We start from the raw sequence: 18929 nt of genomic DNA, 5'->3' as shown, positions 1-18929 counted from the left end.
CGGCTTCTTCTGTAACGCGAGTGTGAAGGCTATCCTTATCGATTAAGCTTCTCCTCATTGCCGAGGTTCACTCAGTAGATTGACACTCACCACTATGGCATACAATAAACCCCCATGGTACGCTCACAGCAGCTACAGATACCCTTGAATCTGTCGCAAACATGTCACAGCCTCCAACCCCTCCCAAAGCCATCCTTTTCGACATTGGTGGGGTCGTTGTAAGCACACCTTCCACACACTCGCACGGCATGTAGTCTGGGTATTGGCTCACACAAGGATGCTCCAGGTCATAAGCCCTTTCCAAGCGATTCTCGATTACGAAATTGAGAACGGAATACCAGTCGGTTATATCAACTACGCAATACAAAAAGGCCCTCACGACACGGGCGCATGGCAACTCATCGAACGCGGTGAGGTCGAGCTGAACGACGACTGGTTCGCCTCCTTCAAGTCACAACTCTCGCGCCCTGAGATCTGGCGCGAATATCTTGCCAAAGTCACCCAACAACAGTCGCTCGGCGGCGGCGGCGGTTCAGCCATCGAGGGCGGCAAACCACCACGCGTTCCAGCGATTGACGCAAAGAAGCTCTTCTGGCGGATGATGAAGATCTCTCGCGAACCAGACCCATACATGTACCCAGCGCTCCGCAAGTTGAAGGAGAGCGGGAAGTTTGTCCTCGGCGCGTTCAGCAACAACGTCACCTTTCCGACTGACATCCTCGACGACGAAGGTGTGCTCTTCACCAAAGAGTTACAGCACCGTCCGCACCCGAACCCACACGCAAACGACTCTACAGACATTACTACGAACTTCAATATCTTCTTGGGAAGCGCAGCGGTGGGTGTTCGAAAGCCGGATCCAGAGGCCTATAAGTTGGCGACAAGTGAGATGAGTAAGATCAGTGAGGGAAAGGGGAAGGGAAAAGTCACAGAGGGTGACGTGCTGTTCTTGGATGACATCGGAATCAATTTAAAGTTTGCAAAAAAGACTGGGTTGAGGACCATCAAGGTCAACCTAGGACAGACGAGAGATGCAGTGAAAGAATTAGAGGTGGCGACAGGGTTGAGATTGCTTGATGATAGAGCAAAGCTGTGAGATCAGATGAGGTCTTCCATACGGATCAATCATCTATATTTGTATTTGAGGCTGTAGTAAGGTCTAGACTATCTATCCTTGCGATCCTGTCAGCCAACTTGACCATTTCTTGCAGACTACCTTATCTTGGTCTACCTCGTTCGCTTTGAGACTCGGCGCGGGCAATATTGCAGCAAATGCTTGCGGATTTCTTTATTGACCGGCACCATATCGATGGTTTCATAAATGGGATGAGGGTGCGGCATGAAGGCAAAAGAAGTGAGCTCACTCTTCAGCTTGTGTTGTTGGAACGCCCGGATAGTCGCTGGAAGCCCAACCTTCTTCCAACTTGTAGCCACCATGACATCGAGTTCTTGTAACAGTTCCATCCTCCAGGCCAGACCTTGCACTGTGAATCTGACGCCTTCTAAGCCCACGAACCGACCGACGAGAAATGACGTGAGGACGTCGACCCAGCTTGCGGGAAAGCGGGTTGATAAGTCTCCCATCGAGCAGATCCAAAGCCTTCTGATATGGGGGAGAAGCGGATTTCTCGACAAAGCCAATGCTCGGAATGTGTGCGGACAGGTAATTCTGAAAGTGCATGTGGGAAGGAAAACCCCAGAGGTCTCCGCCCAGAATTGTCGGCATACGGGCGCTGGTACAATCGGGTTCGAGCTATCATGGTGCGGCTTGAATCGCAGTTTGCGTTGGTTACGGTGGTTGAGCCCATGACGGAAACTGACAGCTATCGTTTGGTTGCAATAGACCATCTTCCATATCGCATTTCGAAGCTCTGCAGGGAGGCGAAGGAGGGGCGATCGAGCTGCGTTGTGAGCTGTCCTGCCTCTGTCAGCTCTGTCAGGCATGTACGCAATCGTTGATACGCTGTCTGATAACTCACAAATATGGGTCTGGCATCTTCTGGCGCTTCACCTTGCTGGTGACGAGTAGTCCAGACGCGGTTGGCTTCTTCGGCAGCATCTGGGAACGAGAAGTAGGTTTGTGGCAGGAGGGAAGATAGTTTCACTACGACAAATGTATAGGTGGAGGGGGACGCGCCAAGCACTACCGTGGTGCCAATCTACAGGTGGGTGTGGCAGTCGACCCAGATCTGAGTTAGTAAGCGACGAAGTGGAACAGGCGTGGCCTTCACCTGTTCCACTTGCGCCGTTGATTCTGGATTTTTCGAGCACATCATGATTGTCCAATTTCCACGTGCCTCATGTACCGCACCTTCGCAATCTTAGCGATGCTAATCCTCAGCATCCCCTCGTCGAGCATGTTGTCTTCAATGTATCCTTTCTCTTCCGTCAGGATATCACTCCGAATCTACTTCAGAAACCGTCCCAGCCCTTCCATATCCCTCCGCAGACCGACTTTCCTTCTCCTCCACCGTGAACACCGAAGTAGGCGCTAAAGGGGCAAGAGGTGGCGACTGCTCCCGCCTGTGGCTCAACCTCGGAAAGGGTGCGTGCGATGTCGTCCGAGTACATTGTAGCGTGGAAAGTGCCGCCATGGGTTACGTTGAAGATGGAAGCTGAAGGAGATTCTATGCAAGGGTAATGAGTGTCTGGAATCCAGGAGTTGTTAATGTTGACCGAAACAATAACAAAGCGGCGTGAGAGATAAGAAATGCCAACGTCTTTCTGAGTGTTGGTACCAATCCACTCGCCAGTAATTAAGATCGGATGTCGAGGATTAAGAGGTGTGTTGGAGTTAAGCTTCCTCCAGCACGCGAGGTATTTGTTGCGTATATCAAGGATAGCATCCATCTTGTCTGCCATTGCGGCGACGATACTTTGGTCGTCATTCGTCGTAGTGATGTTGCTTCCGTTCTTTAACTGAAGGATGATCTTTTCATCACTATAGACCAGTATGTCTGTGTGAGTGCCGTGCAGTTTGACAGAGCCTACTATTGGAATGGGTTCCAAGGTCACATCTTCATCCAGATGATCAGGGTTGTGACGCAGTTCCTTTAGGGCTTTAGCAACTGTTGAGATATGCTGCGTGATCCTGGTATAGAGCGTTGAAGCATTTGTGGCCGACATTGTTACCGTGACGAGAATTCAACAGCCAGGTTCTAACTCTTATAATCCGACGTCAAGCGCCAGAAGATTGGCGCTTGCTAGAGCTTGAGGCGGAGAGATATTAAGACTCAACAGCAGTTGATATAGAGCAGCGCGGCAAGGAGCTCGGCGTATTCAGTATCAGTCCTTTCAATTTGCGGAATTTCTCAATAATTCCTGTTGGAGGCTACATTTGTCTTGCATGCTGCGGGACAGACCAAGAGTTCGAAGAGCGCAACCCAATATTCATCAAGGAAAGATTGTGGATAAACACGATATACCTGTGATGAAACACATCTCCAGGTCGGTGTGTGACACGGAACAGATCAGGTGCCCGTTTGATGTTGTTGGTGATCTGCAAGGGGTTAACAGATTCAGTGGCCCCACTTATTTGTGAGCATGACGCGACTTCCACGGCGGTAAGTAAACACCATCTTGGCTTCTCATTTTCGACAACTCCTACTCCATTATCAGGATATCAGCAGAGGGCGGATTCGCTTGCCCAGCATCCCCCCTGTACGAAAGGTGCGGGGTGCATAAGCCACACTGACAAATCGAACTTGGCGAGCAGCGGAGATTGGGAGACAATCGTCAAGAACCCCAAAGCTGATGAGTACCTCGCCGATCAGGCTGGCAACGGGTCACATATATGAAGATGCAAAGGTACCTGCAAAAAAGCACACTGTGAAGCTGGTCCGTTCTTACTTCCGACTACAACACAATCAATCTGCAATTGCCGGATAGCCCGCAGGCTAAGAATCACGACTTTCTATTGTCACGAGTGAATTCCTCGGCCATGTCACACTTGCAATACTTCGATTACCCTGGTTTCGGTGAGCGTTCCAAAAAAGAGCTCAACTACAGCCAGGCCGTTCGTATCGACAATCGTATCGAGATTTCCGGTCAAGGTAGGTCATTGCCTTACATTTCCGAGTCTGTCGAACTAATCTCCTCTAGGTGGTTGGGATCGTGCCACCGAGGAATATCCCGAGCAACTCTCGGAAGAAGTCGATCAGGCCTTCAATAACGTGGAACACGCTCTCCAACAAGCTGGCGGGAAAGGCTTGGAGCAAGTCTACAAGTTGCGAATATACATCACGGTCCCACTGGATGAGATCGCGGAGCCTATCATTCGCACCATGAAAGAGAGATTTACAGCTCACGGCCCGTTGTTGACGGTCGTGCAGGTGGTTGCACTGTACAAACTCATGAAAATTGAGATCGAGGCTGAGGCACACTTGGGCTAAGTTCTACCAAATGAGCATTTGATTGAGTTTCAGAATCTTATATTCGCGTCCCTGCACTGAGTGTGTTCGAGAATTCTGTGCGACCTCGTGGGTGGCCTGAGGGGCGAAGTCATTTACTAATTGGGTGGATCCACTGTTGTTAAACGGTAGAATAAGCCACAGCTCCTCTTCTCAGCTCCGTCAACTAACCGACAACACTGCGCGTCCGTAATGACGAGGTATTTTCACGGTAGGGCTAGGAAACGAGGAGTGAAGGCGCTTGGTTGGGTAGCAATAACCACTTACAAAGGACTTCTTTGGGTGCACTGCAGCCCTTTGCTTTGGGGCATTTTCTGCGGCCTCAGATCAAGAGTGAGAGATTGAGTAGTCGGACGTAAGCCATACGATTCTAGATGAAAACCTAAAGCTCCAGGTCCCCGCTTGCGGTCTTTTACACTACCATTGGTCGAGCATAATGGCGACCAGAAGACCTTCGATCAGTCGCAATCGACATTCATGGCCAAGCTGCCTCTGGAAAGACGACGTATGGTATATAACGAGATCCTTGGAGGCACCGCTATCGAGCTCTGGATATACAATTGCAGGCTTCGTATCTATCGTTGCAGAGACAGCGCAGGTTCAAACAGCTCCAAACCTGACTTTCAACCTTCTATGTTGAGAACCTGTCGCCAGATGTAAGTTACCTATTGTTGATTTGTAACATACATTTGCAAGTGTTGACTCTGCCTCAGATAATCGGAAGCAATTAAACGCCTTTGTGCAAATAGTACCTTTATGCTGTCCGCGTGCGAAGATGATTGCCCAGTTTTGGACTATCTTTCTTCTACGTCCAACCACAGCGATTGACCGGAATTCAAAATCTGAGCATTATCTGGGAATTGAACAGCTTCCACTATAAGCGCACGTTGAGAATCGAATCAGGCGCGCTCGATTTTGAAGCATGGACGAAATCTTGGAGCGCTTTACGTGCTATGACTGGTCTTCGGCAACCTCACATCGTCCTTTACTTCAAGAATCCCAGTGACTACAACGCATACTGGAAACGATACTAGCTAGAGCTTCTGGAGCCTGTAGAATCCATCACAGCGCCAAATGACTTCGTCCTTGTGTTGTCGGATCGAAGGTGCTCGGTCGATGTCGACCTGGGATCTACTACAGCTTCCTGAATAGCCGGCTCTACGCGGTTGCAACCTCTTGGACTTTCGAGGCACAGGCCTGTTCTGTGGACACGATCTCTTCACTAAAATCTGACACAGTGATTGGTGCAGGTGCGCAGAGTGTAGCAGAATGAAGATGTTGACCGAGAACGTTACTAGGGTGACGTAGAGAAGGATTCGCCGAGAGAACCTCAAGCTCAGCTCGGCAGGTACATCATCGGTTCTTCGCCGGCTATCTCCAACCTCCAAATCTCGTTCAGCCATTACGCAACGTGCGCTGCAACATGCAACTTGGCATGTGGCTGGCACTTGGCGCTTTAGCCGTCTTCGCATAGCCCCCGACCTGGTCACTGGAGTCCTCCAGTATTCCGTCAGCCTCTTTGCACACCAAGAGATTCGTCCCAGGGTAGCTCCCCACGTGCAGGAGATACGCTGGAAAATTGGATGGGGTTGCTGGGGGAAGTTCCGTGTGGCTACGCTACACGCATGGGACTGACTGGACTCGGAATACCAGTATGGACAGGGTAAAGATAAGAAGGGCTGGCCGCCAGGTACACAAGCTGCAGAGACGATCTCTTACTCAGTCTCCAAGTTTCTGAGCTCGAAGGTCTTCACGATGCGCTCGTTTGTAGCTTCTTCGCTTGTCCTGGGCCTCGCTTCTGCCGCCGTTTTGCCTCGCACTGGTCACCACTCCTCAGAGAAGCATGGTAGCAAGCACAACCATACGAAGCTCAATGTCCAGGTTGGCGACCGACCCTACTTCTTGGTCAACGACATGGACGAGGGCGCGCTGAAAGAGAAGCTCGAGAGCTGCTCAGAAGGACCTTTCAAGACATCAGACTTCGTCTTCGCCCACCGCGGCGCATCGCTCCAATACCCCGAGCATACATATGCAGCATACAATGCAGCTCGCCGCCAGGGCGCTGGTATCATTGAGTGCGATGTTGCATTCACCGCAGATAAGCAACTAGTCTGCCGTCATGCGCAGTGTGATCTGCACACTACCACCAACATCCTCAACACCACGCTTGCGAGCAAGTGCACCACCCCGTTCACCCCGGCCAACGGAACTACTCCTGCGTCAGTCAAATGCTGCACGTCTGACCTCACGCTTGCGGAATTCCATACCCTCTGCGGCAAGCAAGACGGCTTCAACCCCAATGGCACGACAGTCAAGCAATACATGGACGGCACGCCCTACTTCCGCACCGACCTGTACGCCTCAGGCTGCCCCAAACTCATGACACTCAACGAATATATCGACACCGTCGACTCGTGGGATCTGAAGTTCACAGCCGAGCTGAAGACACCCGAGGTCAAGATGCCGTTCAACGGGTACACACAGGAGCAGTACGCGCAGGACATGATCGATGCCTTCAAAGCCAAGAACATTGCGCCCGAGCGTGTCTGGCCCCAGAGCTTCTTGCCCGCGGATATCTTCTACTGGATCGACAACGAGCCCAAGTTTGGCGCCCAGGCCGTCTACCTCGACGAGCGTGTCGACACGCCCGCCGGCTATGCAAACGCCACTGCCAGCCTCCCTGCGCTGGCTGAGCGCGGTGTCAAGATCATGGCGCCCGCTATGTTCGCGCTGACCAAAGTCGACAATGCTACCGGCGAGATTGTACCCTCTGAGTACGCTATTGCTGCCAAGGAGAATGATTTGGAGCTTGTCGCGTGGAGTTTCGAGCGCTCGGGATGGTTGCAGATTGGTGGTGGTGGATACTACTACGACTACGTCAAGAGCGTGGTCAACAACGACGGGGACATGTACAAGGTGCTGGACGTGCTGGCAAGGCAGGTCAAGATCAAAGCCATGTTCTCCGACTGGCCTGCTACTGTCACGTACTACGCCAACTGTTTTGGCTTGTAGACGGGGACGTTGTGGCGGACTTTGATGTGTAGATGTACATAGCATAATGACCAATGATCATGACATCGCTGCATTCCACCTCTCCTGATCGTTTGATCATGGTCATGCTTGCACTTTTCCTTCATCCGGCCTTCTGAGCCTAACGCCACACCCGCCCATGTCTCTATCGATGTCACAACTAGCGTACGGCAGCGCCAGCTCGTAATCTCGCACTCCCTTCACTTGCTTGACAGGCTCCATCAACTGGTCTTCAAGATCCAGCCACTTTTCCTCCCAAACGCCCTGATTGCTTGGGTCAATCAGCGTTACGGACAGACTCTCGAGCCCCTTCATACTCGCCAGCACATGCCAGCCCGTTTCCCATTTCGCCGTGTCCTCGCGATAGGCATATTTGGACGAGGAAATTCGACGCAGATACGGCAGGGCGCGGATCTGCCAGCGCAGACGAAGGTGGCGAATCGCATTGAGACGTTGTTCCGGTATGCGCTTGGGGAGGGCGAGGAGATGGTTTGCGTGTAGGAGCGAGAAAGTGTGTTCGGCGTAAAGGAAGTATATGCACTCGGAGTACCTGATTCGCGTGAGCACTGTCTCTACAATTTCTAAGCAATGGGATTGTGTACGCACATGCGTCTGCAACTCCGTATCAGGCCCAGATGCCCAGCGTCCACCTGCGGCAGACTTTTCTCCAGTGAACTGCCCGCAATCACTACGCGACATGTGCATTGCCCGATGTGCTCTTGTGTGCAAACAAAATTCCCGAATTTAATTCCTCTTCTGCCCAGCTTTTCCTTTCTCTCTCCAATAGTGAGGTGGATCGTTTCGCCCTCGTACAGGTACCCGTACACCATGCGCCTGATCTCCAGCGGTAGTGTTGCAAAAAGAGTCGACTGCCATTGGAAGTTCGTGCGTGCATCGAGCTCCGGGTCCGGTATCGACGTCAAGCTTATCGTCGACTTACGGGGCTTGAGCAATTGGGTATTCGAATTGAAATTTGGTGGTGTAATAGAGGGCGAGGACTTAATATGGAAGGTTATGCGCTCGTTAGGCGTATCTTTGGAGTTTGTGGATGTGCTTTGAGAGTCCGAATTCAGTCTTTGCCTCGAGTCTTCGGAGCGGATGTCTGAGGGCTCCCAGCGAGGCGCAGAGTGCGAGAATATGCTTCTTAATCTTGCCTTTAACATTGCAGCTTCCCCCTTCTTGGTCATGATAAAAGAAAATGCACAAACGCGAAACGGTGTGAGAGATCAAACGAGTGAATATGCAGCTTGGGGGCGTAAGGTTCTGGGCAAGCAAGCTTTATCAGGACGCACACTGGGTGTTCGAGCTGACGAGATAGATGCGGGTTGGACGGGTGATACAGGGATCGGCGCTGTTACCGACAACTTGTTTGGCACTAAACTCGGTCCGGAGTCGTGGGGTGCGGCCGTGGAGTAGGATGGTGGGGTACGACGGAATAAATCAGGCCGGGAACCTACGCTGGTATTTCGCCAGGCAGGTGAGCCTCAACTAACCTTTACTGCCTGCTTCGAGCCTCTTGCGAATGTGAACATATGCAAACAGCGGTGATGAAGCATTATAGGTGTCTCGCACTTTGCCGCCTCTAATGGTAGGGTGAATGGGTCTTTGAAGCCCGTGTCTGCAAGGTTGTAGTAAAGGCGAGTAGGCCCACCGGATACACTTCGCAGTAAATCGCTCAATCAGGAAAAGTAGGTGGGAAAGAGCACAGGCGTCTGAAAATTCGATCAAGAAGTCGATTGTTGTCAATGAACTACGCGAGGGTCGTGTCATGCAGCAGTAGTCTTCTTCTCGCCTGGTTCTTTCGCCTGCTGCTCCTTCTGCAGCTCTGGGCTCAACGGCTTCTTCGGGTCGTAGCCAACCTGCTTTACGATACCGAGGCCTTTCGTTCTGCCCTCACGGAACAAGATGCGGTCTCCAACAGTGAGGTACTCTGGTCGCTGAACGAACCTGAACGCGACTTGCGCTCTGTCACCAGTGCGAATGTACTGGCGGTCAATGTCGATGATAGCGCATGTCTGAGAGACTGGACCGACATGTAGCATCGCCTGATACTTCGTCTTGATGGTGGTTGCGTGCGACAGAATTAGCACTTCAGCGACAAAATCGCGGTACACCTTGGGTTGTGGTATGATGCCGGTCTTCTCGTCAGGCTTGTCAGACTTGTGCAGGACGACCATGCCCTTCCTGACATCTTTCCGCCGTACGTTTCGCAGCGCGAGACTAGCGGACTGGCCAGCAGAGCATCCAGGTACCTGTATTCGCTTGCGCTCAATGGATCGCACTTTTGTTGTGGTAAATTGACCAAGGCCGTCAGGTCCAACCAGGATCGTATCGCCAGCGTGAATCTCGCCAGATTTGACGACACCTGACACAACAGTACCAACGAATGGCACGGAGAAGGTGTCATTGACGTGAAACTCGAGGGGCAATGAGCTGTCGTAGTTGCCGTGGTGAGGTAGCACGTTCAAGAAGGTGCGCACAAGGTCGAGGTTGAACCCTGTGACGTTGGATACCTGGAAGATGGGGCAGATTCGCCGGGAGACGAATTGTGTAGCAGTGTTGATGCACTCCTCCCTGTTCTTGATGAAGACAGGGATTTTGCGAGCGCCAGGGGACTTCAAGATTTTACTCAGCTGAGTGATGGTCTGCTCGAGAATCTGGGGTGGGCAGATGTCGACTTTGGTGATGACAACCATGACGGGCACGTTCAATGCCAGGGCGATACCCAGATGCTCTTTGCTCATACCGACAAGACCATTGTTTGCGGCGACCATCAGCAGGCAGTAGTTCGGCTCGCTGGATAGTAGACCGAACACAGTCGTTCGCAGATAGCGTTCGTGGCCCGCTAGGTCCGTGAAGCTGATAACTTTCGCCTGTGATTGTCAGTAAGGGGTTTCGGAGGCAGTGTTGTGTTGCTTACAGATCGACGACCAATCTCTTCCCAGGTCAGCTTGCGACCAGCGATGTTTGAGACAACGACCTCGCTTTTGCTGTCGAAACCCATGATCTCCATGCCGACTGAGCTGGTACGTCCACTCTCGATCTCGTGCTTGTGGCGGAAAAGATTGACACGCGCTTTGCCGCGTCCGTCATCGAGCCCTCCTTTAACAAGCACTCCCAGCATAGTACTCTTGCCGGCATCGACATTGCCCACCACCGCGATTCGAGTCTCGATGACATCGTCCACGTCCTGGGGTCGCTGTCTTATAATCATCTTGCCGCTGGGGCTGGTGTCCTTTGCGTCTCGAGGGCCGACTTCGACGTCGCCGCCGACATTCCTCGTCATCAGGATCTTGTAGTCGGCTTTGATCAGCTCGCCGACAGCGCCTATCCTCTCAAGGGCGAATTCCCAGTCCTCCTTGGTGAATCCCATGGGCTCGCCATTGTCTTCAAGCCCAACATCGAACAGGACCTCGCCATGACCTTCAGCCAGTCGCTCCTTGATGTGCTCGCCCAATGCGGCAACATGCTCCTCGGCGGGGTCGGTGAGCAACGTCTTCAACCGAATGTGAGGTTTTGCGTCGTCTGACAGGCCGAGCTCGTCGAGAATGCTCAACTCATCGTGGTCCTCGAGGACGGTGGCGGCTTGGCCGGGGCGCCGGAGTGCTTGCTGTTTCTGTACGTAGTCGGCAAACTCGCTGAGCGCCTGCAGCAATAGTCAGTATCACGATTTTCAGGACATGTACCCAGACATACACTCTCGCCCTTTCGCCGCTCGACGGGATTCTGTTTGGGCGCGTATCGTGAGCTCATGATGCTCTGATGATGTGGGGCAGGCTGCCGCGCTGTCAAGTTGTAGTTTGGAAGTCTCGCCGTAGTAACAAGACGTGTCGTATTCGGGCGTTGTGGTGTGGATTTTCCATGAGATGTCTTGAACCGTTCATTGAAAGGCGCAGAGAAAACTACTGCCGACGTGGTGCTTGAATTGCCCCAGATAGAGCAACGGCGATGGCGGCGGCGAGCTGCGTTTTAGCGTGACGCTGGGGAGCGGCGCGAGTCATAGCACGGTATGACGCTTCGGCCTACATCACCCATCACCTTCAGAACGACGCCGGCGACTTGACTCACGAGTCACGAGTCAAAACACACAACATTGGCGACTGGGAGGCCTCGAATTGCGCACCGTAGCTATGAAAGCTCGTGTTGGAGCTAGGCTGTGCTACTCGTACTCCCTTGCGCCCTTGTGCCGCGGCTGCCTCCAACGGTGGACTGACTTCACCCCAGTAGTTCCATCATGAAGGGCGCAAAACTCAAGAGAAAGCCCATGACGTGGGTCAATTCTAGCACTACCACGGCTCCACGGCTCAACATCCCTCCGATTCGACAATTCGTATGATTCACGCTCCTGGCCCGACTGCATCAGGCTCTCACGAGGCAGCTGCAACGCCTCGTTCACCGCAGTACTTCTCTACTTCCTTCTTCAGAGTCTCGCGCTGCGAGTTGGCCATCTCCATGATATCACTGACACCCTTGACTGACTTGCAGAACTCAGACGTCTCCGTCATCTGTGCGAGCACAGCGCCCAGCTGATTTGGCAGCCACTGCAAGATGTCAGTCTCTTTTCTTCGAAGCCGTAAGGTCACGTACAGTTACGATTGGGCTGCCTCCAGTGGCTGTGGGATGAGAAGTATGCTTAAGAATGTACTCGCGCGTGAAGCACCAATGACGCCAGCGGAAGTCGCGCACTTGGTCAAGAGCCTGGAGGTAGAGCGCCGCGGAAACAGAGTCACCCTTGGCAAACTCTCGCACTCCGGACTCCTGGGCAGAGTCCCGTACAGCCTCCAGGAACTCGCGGTGGTTACCAGGTCTGTACTGGCGGAAGTCCTTCAGGATGTCTGTGAGTGGCGTCTCGGGCATATGAATCTGTAGCAGGTTGTCGCACATGGGAATCTACTACGTGTGAGATTGGACGCTTTGTCGAACCGAACTAGGACTTACCATGCTGTCGTTCGCTCCAGACTCGCCACGGAATGACAGGGGCTCCTCGCTGACACCTTCGTATACGACGCCATTGGGAAACATGGATTGCGATGTGATGCCAAAAATGAATGTGCGGAAGCTGGTGTAACCGCTGGGCTTGCTCTTCTTCCACATGGCTAGGGGCCTGGTCAGCTTGGCCACCATCTCCATCGAAAACACTCACTGTTCATCACAGCATTGACCTTGCGCAGGCCACCGACAAGAGTCCTGAGACCATTGTCAAATCGTTCGCGGTCTCTCACTGTGCAGCCGTTGAGCATCTCGCATGCACCTTCCACTAGTGCACCTGATTCTTTGACCATAGCAATGTGCACCAGGACGAACCCCGCCTCAGACGACTCAGGGTCAAGACCAGCCTCGAAGGCACGGATGAGCCGGAGGTTGTCATACTCAAGACCCTTTGCCTCATCAACTAGGCGGTAGTTGAACAAGGCATAAGAGCCGGCGTACTCCATAAAAGGCTTGAAGCCAGCACTACAGCATGTCAGTCTCTACGACAATCTCTGACCAAAGGTGGCAGAGCATAGGTAAGCCGACTTACATCTCAGCAACCTTAACAATGGGTAGTGCAATACACCTGGGCAAGCTCTGTCTCCCAAGACCATACTCCTCGCCTCTCATATGCCTCTCGTGGCAAGGCTCGAAGAGATACGCCGAAGCCAGAAAGGAGTAATCACGATACAAAGCATTCATGACGACGAGGTCATCACGATACTTATCGACCTCGCTAGACAGGTCAGGGAGCTCCTTCAAGACTGCATCACCAAAATCGAATGTAGCAAGGAGGCCCGGCTCCCCTGACAGGGTCTTGATGGGCATACGTTGCAACAGTGACTCGAGAGCAGCGAACTCCTTGGGTAGTTCGACAATGGGGTTGGCTCGTGGCAGGAAGCCGCGAGTTGTGGACACCATAAAGGCGGGAATGGTATGGTCCGATGGCTTAGTGTCGGCCATGATAGGGAAGGAGAAGCTTGGAGACGACATGGTGAATGAGAAAGACTTGATGAAGGCCCTGAAGATGGACGGATGTGGACGGCGATGCCAAAAGAAGGCGTTGCTTCAATGTGGGAAGAAGAGTTGATGGATTTTGAACCCTCAAAGTGCGACTCCAGTGCGCTTATATCTCGAGGCCGCCACAATTCCGGCCACGGCTCCAAAGCGCGCAGCATTCCGGCCTCATCAAGATAAGGATACGTAATGGCTGGATCACTTGCCCATAAAGTGGCATGTTGCATCCGCACGTTTCCAGCTATTCCCAGCAATGCACGGCCTCATTTACCACATCATTTCAACTTGCCGAATGGTGTTGACCTCACTGGCGCCAAGACTCACGATGCGGTGGCAGCAGAGGCTTAGGGACTCCGAGAGCACACCCGCGATAGTCATATCAGAAGCTCACAGATGATTTAGTCTGAACCTTTTCCTTGACTTATCACAGAATCTATTCGTTGCAGTGTTTACTACCAGTGAAGATACTCACTCCCAACGCATCTCTCCATCTTAATCACCGCTCCACAATCAAGCCTTGTAAAATCTGGCCTTTTACGACCCACCCTCCAACTTACTCCGCCAACATCACACCCCCATCACAGTCCCATGAACAACCATATCCCAACTCACCACACCTCGACAAAAAAACTCATAGTCGTGGGACAAAGCAAGGCGTCGGGAACAAGGCCATTCGGTTGCCAACCAATCAGCGCCGAGCCGTTCTCAAGCGCGCCTGTCGCATTACAGAAAAAGTCATGATCCTCTGAACCACCTGCAACCTGAAAGATCCATTACAAGACTTCGGCATCTTTTCTTAAATCTAAAGAGCAATAACTATCACGCTGAATGCCTCTAGTGGTACGAACTGCCTAAGAGGCTGTCGCTATCTAAGACAGTGTAGCCGGCGCAAGAGAGCCCGCTTCAAGCCGAACAACGCGCCGCCGCAGCACCGTTGGCGCATCGCGAGACGACACCGCCGGTGTTCTGAGCGGTCCAGCCGAGTCGAGATGAAATCTGCACGCGTTTGCGATAGCGGGGTTTCAGTGGGGTTTTGCTGCCGCTGTTAGAGAAGAGGAAGGTAGCGCTCAGCCGCTCGAACAGCTACGCTGCTGATTCGATTACAGACAACGGGCTGCTACGAGGCTGTTCGCTAATTGTCTGTGTCGTCCGAGATTGGCTACAGGGACTCGACTCGACTCGACTCGACTCGACTCGACTCCAACACGCTCCTGTCGGGTTGCTTTAGCCATTCACACAGCCCTGACCCCGAGACATACACTGCTCGCATGAAAGCTTCTTTTTTTTTTTTTCAGGTCGCATCCCCTCTTCTTCACCCTGCACGTCTGACATGTTACCTTGCTCCTACGCCGACTATCGCGAGAGACACAGCTCTCTCCTAACCTGTCACATCTACCACAGGGTGAATCTCCATCACAATTGTCTTTGCAGCCACGACAATTCTGACAGGCTTATTCAGCGTACTTCTGTCCCTTCCTCCCTGATGGTGGGGGGAGCCAGTCTTTCGGCGAGAGGCCGAACGTGTCTTTGATCGGACGCTTTCACCTCGATGGTGTTTGGAATATCCTCGGACGATCCATCAGACTTGTTTGGCTGATTGGTAGTTGTCTGCGAAGCCAACGGGGATTCTTGGCACCAGTCTTCCTTCAAGCAGTCCGGCAGTTCTGAGAGACGATGTGGTTTGGTCGAAAGACCAATCTTGCATGATGGTATTCGAAAGCCTCTCTGCAAGTGCCGAAAGCTGGTAGTGCAACATCCAGGAGACATGGTGGGATTAGGAAAATACCGAACAATTTGGTGTGCTGAGAACCGAGCATACTCTATAGGACAAACGTTGGTAGTGTATAACAGACAGCAGTAGTACTTTGTTTGTTAATCGTAAGTGTATGGCAAAGCAACACAAGGTAGAGACGTGGGGGAGACTGTGTAAGTGTGCTGAGTGTCTCGTCCGTCGTGACCATACTGATCAGAATATTAGCCCGTGAGTGGTTTGGCAATCACCTCACCAGCATTTAATAACATTTGAACAATTTTCCGACTCGGTATGGTACTTTGTCGCTTGCTGTTCTAACGCACTACACTGTCGTTCACAGCGGGACTTTGGATGTAACGCGGCCTACATTTTCCTCCGTACCCTTATCTTCTACCACGATGGCGAACAGGAAAGGTTTGTCTCTCCATCTCTCAGAAGACCCCCTCAATGTTAGAGACTGCCTCATGCATACCTGCTTGCACTCTACGTGTAGACCGCCGTCACGACTGATGCTGCAACATATTCTTACAAATCACTTCGCAGATTGTGCTCGGGCACCGATATCGATGATCCGTCTCGACCCAGTGATCAATGTGTACTGATGTGAGTGCCTCGTGCAGCTTGCGTTGTTGAAAGTTGCGTATGATAGCCGGGAATTCGAGAACTTCCCAATGATGATCCTCCATGATGTCGGTCGTGCGCCACATACCCAAGGGGTCGTTCTGAGTTTGCAGCTTCAGGCGAAGCCCTTGCAAGTTCTTAAGCTGGCCGACGACTGAAGGGGTGAGTGTCTCGGCCCAAGCTATAACGAAACTGGCAGGGCAATAGGCTTGTGAAATTAAGAACACACTGCGCACCTGCGGTATGAGCGGACTGCCAGACGCGATCATAGCTCGAAAGATGCCAGGATCGTCAAGTCGGAGCGTGAACGATGAAAGAAAGATCCCCAAGACTTCAGCCCAGAACTGTTTGCAAACAAATCCTGGCAACCGGACATGTTTGTCTCTTCTTGGTGTGTACTCATCCCTGCTGGGACGGACGGGATAGTAGTCGATGTGATGGTTGTAATCGAAACGCATGCCGATCATCATGTTGCTGTACACCGAATCCCATATTTCATTGCGTAGTTCAGCTGGCAGGCGGAGAAGGGGTGATTGGATCGCATTCTGCGCAGTTCTGAGTCCGTCAGTATTAGCATCGCCTGTCTTGGGTTTCGATAACGTACAAATCAGCGGTTACGATCTCACTTTCATACCGAGGCTTCGAAAGTCCCTGACGCTTGACTTCTCCTGTCGAGGAAGACACGGGCTTCGTTGCAGCGCGCTTGCGTGGCGGCATGGCGGTTCGTGGATGGCTGACGCAGCCGTGACGGACTGCAAGGTTGTATGAATACGACACTGTTTGAAGACTACGTAGTGTCTCGTCAATGGCGGCGCTGATCTAGTGTAGCAGAGATGAAATGGGTTAGGACAAATAAGGATCAATGCTGGGGTGCCAAGCGATGTCGTTTACCTGACATGGCTGTGGGCGAACAAACGAAGCAGTGGTGGCGCAGCTCTTCACCTGCACTACGGACCAATTTTGACGTAAGATACAGTGACGGTGTAGGTGAGCCTGTTCTGTCAGGCCAGAGTGTGCCTGGCATGCTGTACAGGAATCAGGATATGAGCCAACTAAAATGGTAATAATGAAGGACTATAAGAATAAGATGTGGTACGGTGGAAGGGGTCCAGTCTCTGGGCTACTTTGCCGCTCAGGTACTTGTCTGCTTCTTGTGTTTGGCTTGACTGCTTGTGTGATGGTTCAATCTGAGATGTATAGCATGTTGAGAGTTTGGTATATGCTATATATCAATGTATTGATTCGTAGAGTACGCGTTGGCGAGTTTCTATCCTGTACACCTCCAACTGATCAAAATGAGGTACAAAGTGTGACCAATCGCCCACCAAGTGTATCAGTGTATCCAGAAGGATGTTTCCAATTTACCGCAATCGCTGGGCTGCCTCTTGCTCGCTGTAATCCCGCCGCTGTCCCCTCAAACATCGTCCTCATCCTCGATTTTTCCTCGCCTGGACAAGCGTCGAGGATGGTACTTCAGAAGCTCTGTGCGAATGGCCTCGCCCACCAATATAGGCTTCTCGTCTTCAACATCATACGAGTGCTCGCAAGTGATGTAGTTGACAGAAGTGAGAGCTGGGTGCAACTTGTGTTGTTGGAAGGATCGAATGATGGCTGGAAGCTTTTTCGACTTCCATACGGCGTCGTTCAGAACATCAGTCTGATAGAGACCATCGTGGTAATAGACGCTTGTGTACAACCCTACTCCCTGAAGGTTCCTGAAGCGGCCGACAATCGAAGACGTAAAATAGTTAGCCCAAGAGCGAGGAAAGTCCCAAGCCCGGATCTTCTTAGATGTGATGATGAGTTTTCGGACACGTTGCACAATCGGTTGTTTTGACAATGCGAGCGCACGGAAAGCTTCGCCGGATGCTGTTCTCACTGTGCAAGAGTCGAGGAAAACTGAAGACGTCTCGGCCCAGAATTGTCTGCAGACGAGCTTCGGTGCGCTGGCACGAGCGACTGGCAGGAACTCCTCACCTGAGGCCTCCTCGTAGGTGTCGAAAGTCAACTTGACAGATCGTTCATTCTCAGGCGTGTGGCTCGTGGAGTCCACCACCACCATCATATCGCCGTAGACGAGCGTCCAGATCGCATTGCGAAGCTCCGCTGGTAGATACAACAGGCGAGATTGTAGGGCGTTATGCGCCGTGCTGCGCTTGTCAGTCGCACGTTCACTTTAGGTCCAGACTTTCGAAGCTTACAGATCAACAGCCTTGGTGTCAGTCTCAATGCGTTCGTTGCTCTTTGCAACGGGTGATACTTTTTGTCGCTTCGCTCCATTCGCGGCAGGAGCGTCGAACGTGGCGCGCTTCTCAGGTGGCATAGTGAGTTGCGTTTAGAAGTTGAGTGGGCAATGTTAGAAGAGGAGGAGAAAGAAAGCCTGTGGGGACCGCGTGGCGCCAAGTGCTGCTTGGCGCAAACTCAGGTGACAGTGAAGGAGAGATTGCGACGCGAGAACTTAGACCAGCTGGAAAGGATCCATCTTATCCAACATGAGAGAGCAGATGTAGATGAGATTGGAGCTGTCATTTAGATAAGGACCCTCAAGTACCCCGTCCCATCCAACCCAACCTCCCGCTCACCAACGTGTTGCAGCGTCCTCCCAGGTCCTCCGAACCTCTCGAGCCATAGTCCCTCCACCGGTAACTTCGCGCTTCCCGTCTTCCTCAAATGCTTTGGCGAAAGCATCCATAGGCCACGAGAGGTAGGTGTCGATGGTGATGGTGACTCCACCGTGATATCATATGGAATCGCAAATCTGGTAGTTTCGCAGTCGACAGACTTGAGCTTGGATTTTTGCAGATATCGCACTGATGCGCGACCTGTGGCGATCATAATGGTGTGCATAGGCAACGCTGTCGAAACGAGTCGGGATGTCATTTTGTTGGAAGTTGAGAGGATGCCCAATGGTTGTAGTGTGTTTCTATTTGTGAGGTGATGGTAGTGATGATGTTCTACGGCGTTGGGAGTGTAACGTCGGGGAGCTGAGCGGACGAGAACGGGACACTGTCTGTGAGGACATTTGTAAAGCCACAGTTGTCATTATATTTCGATTGTCGTTCCATGGTTGCACGTGTGGGTTCGCTACCCTTCGGGATAGATAGGTTGCGATGTGAACATGCGGTCCT

General features: G+C 52.2%; 9 protein-coding genes across 9 annotated transcripts, besides 1 other annotated feature; 3 read left to right on the top strand and 6 right to left on the bottom strand.

The window, feature by feature from the left end:
* Positions 1-161: 161 nt before the first annotated feature.
* Positions 162-1096, top strand: EKO05_0007884 (Microsomal epoxide hydrolase; the record flags this gene model as incomplete). The annotated part of the gene is made up of 2 exons (XM_038941075.1): positions 162-218; positions 287-1096. 2 exons carry the CDS (start codon positions 162-164, stop codon positions 1094-1096), a joined length of 867 nt encoding a protein of 288 aa, XP_038796977.1.
* A 1316-nt stretch (positions 1097-2412) lies between these two features.
* Positions 2413-3126, bottom strand: EKO05_0007883 (uncharacterized protein; the record flags this gene model as incomplete). The annotated part of the gene is made up of 1 exon (XM_038946334.1): positions 2413-3126. The coding sequence occupies one exon, from the start codon at positions 3124-3126 to the stop codon at positions 2413-2415; it is 714 nt and encodes a 237-aa protein (XP_038796979.1).
* Positions 3127-3940: 814 nt separating this feature from the next.
* Positions 3941-4391, top strand: EKO05_0007882 (uncharacterized protein; the record flags this gene model as incomplete). The annotated part of the gene is made up of 2 exons (XM_038941096.1): positions 3941-4052; positions 4102-4391. 2 exons carry the CDS (start codon positions 3941-3943, stop codon positions 4389-4391), a joined length of 402 nt encoding a protein of 133 aa, XP_038796980.1.
* A 1773-nt stretch (positions 4392-6164) lies between these two features.
* On the top strand, positions 6165-7421 carry EKO05_0007881 (Glycerophosphodiester phosphodiesterase; the record flags this gene model as incomplete). The annotated part of the gene is made up of 1 exon (XM_038946335.1): positions 6165-7421. The coding sequence occupies one exon, from the start codon at positions 6165-6167 to the stop codon at positions 7419-7421; it is 1257 nt and encodes a 418-aa protein (XP_038796981.1).
* A 102-nt stretch (positions 7422-7523) lies between these two features.
* Positions 7524-8626, bottom strand: EKO05_0007880 (uncharacterized protein; the record flags this gene model as incomplete). Its single annotated transcript, XM_038941150.1, has 2 exons — positions 7524-7989; positions 8046-8626. The coding sequence occupies 2 exons, from the start codon at positions 8624-8626 to the stop codon at positions 7524-7526; spliced, it is 1047 nt and encodes a 348-aa protein (XP_038796982.1).
* Positions 8627-9205: 579 nt separating this feature from the next.
* Positions 9206-11192, bottom strand: EKO05_0007879 (uncharacterized protein; the record flags this gene model as incomplete). The annotated part of the gene is made up of 3 exons (XM_038941147.1): positions 9206-10312; positions 10360-11085; positions 11136-11192. The coding sequence occupies 3 exons, from the start codon at positions 11190-11192 to the stop codon at positions 9206-9208; spliced, it is 1890 nt and encodes a 629-aa protein (XP_038796983.1).
* A 614-nt stretch (positions 11193-11806) lies between these two features.
* Positions 11807-13403, bottom strand: EKO05_0007878 (Indoleamine 2,3-dioxygenase; the record flags this gene model as incomplete). Its single annotated transcript, XM_038941162.1, has 5 exons — positions 11807-11980; positions 12027-12329; positions 12378-12535; positions 12583-12893; positions 12961-13403. The coding sequence occupies 5 exons, from the start codon at positions 13401-13403 to the stop codon at positions 11807-11809; spliced, it is 1389 nt and encodes a 462-aa protein (XP_038796984.1).
* A 1190-nt stretch (positions 13404-14593) lies between these two features.
* Positions 14594-14628: a tandem repeat.
* Positions 14629-15680: 1052 nt separating this feature from the next.
* Positions 15681-16518, bottom strand: EKO05_0007877 (uncharacterized protein; the record flags this gene model as incomplete). The annotated part of the gene is made up of 2 exons (XM_038940965.1): positions 15681-16356; positions 16406-16518. The coding sequence occupies 2 exons, from the start codon at positions 16516-16518 to the stop codon at positions 15681-15683; spliced, it is 789 nt and encodes a 262-aa protein (XP_038796985.1).
* Positions 16519-17215: 697 nt separating this feature from the next.
* On the bottom strand, positions 17216-18124 carry EKO05_0007876 (uncharacterized protein; the record flags this gene model as incomplete). Its single annotated transcript, XM_038941172.1, has 2 exons — positions 17216-17951; positions 18003-18124. The coding sequence occupies 2 exons, from the start codon at positions 18122-18124 to the stop codon at positions 17216-17218; spliced, it is 858 nt and encodes a 285-aa protein (XP_038796986.1).
* Positions 18125-18929: the final 805 nt, after the last annotated feature.

Source organism: Ascochyta rabiei, chromosome 13, assembly GCF_004011695.2.
Source record: "Ascochyta rabiei chromosome 13, complete sequence".
NCBI classification, from domain to species: domain Eukaryota; kingdom Fungi; phylum Ascomycota; class Dothideomycetes; order Pleosporales; family Didymellaceae; genus Ascochyta; species Ascochyta rabiei.
This window is presented reverse-complemented; position numbering and strand designations above follow the sequence as displayed.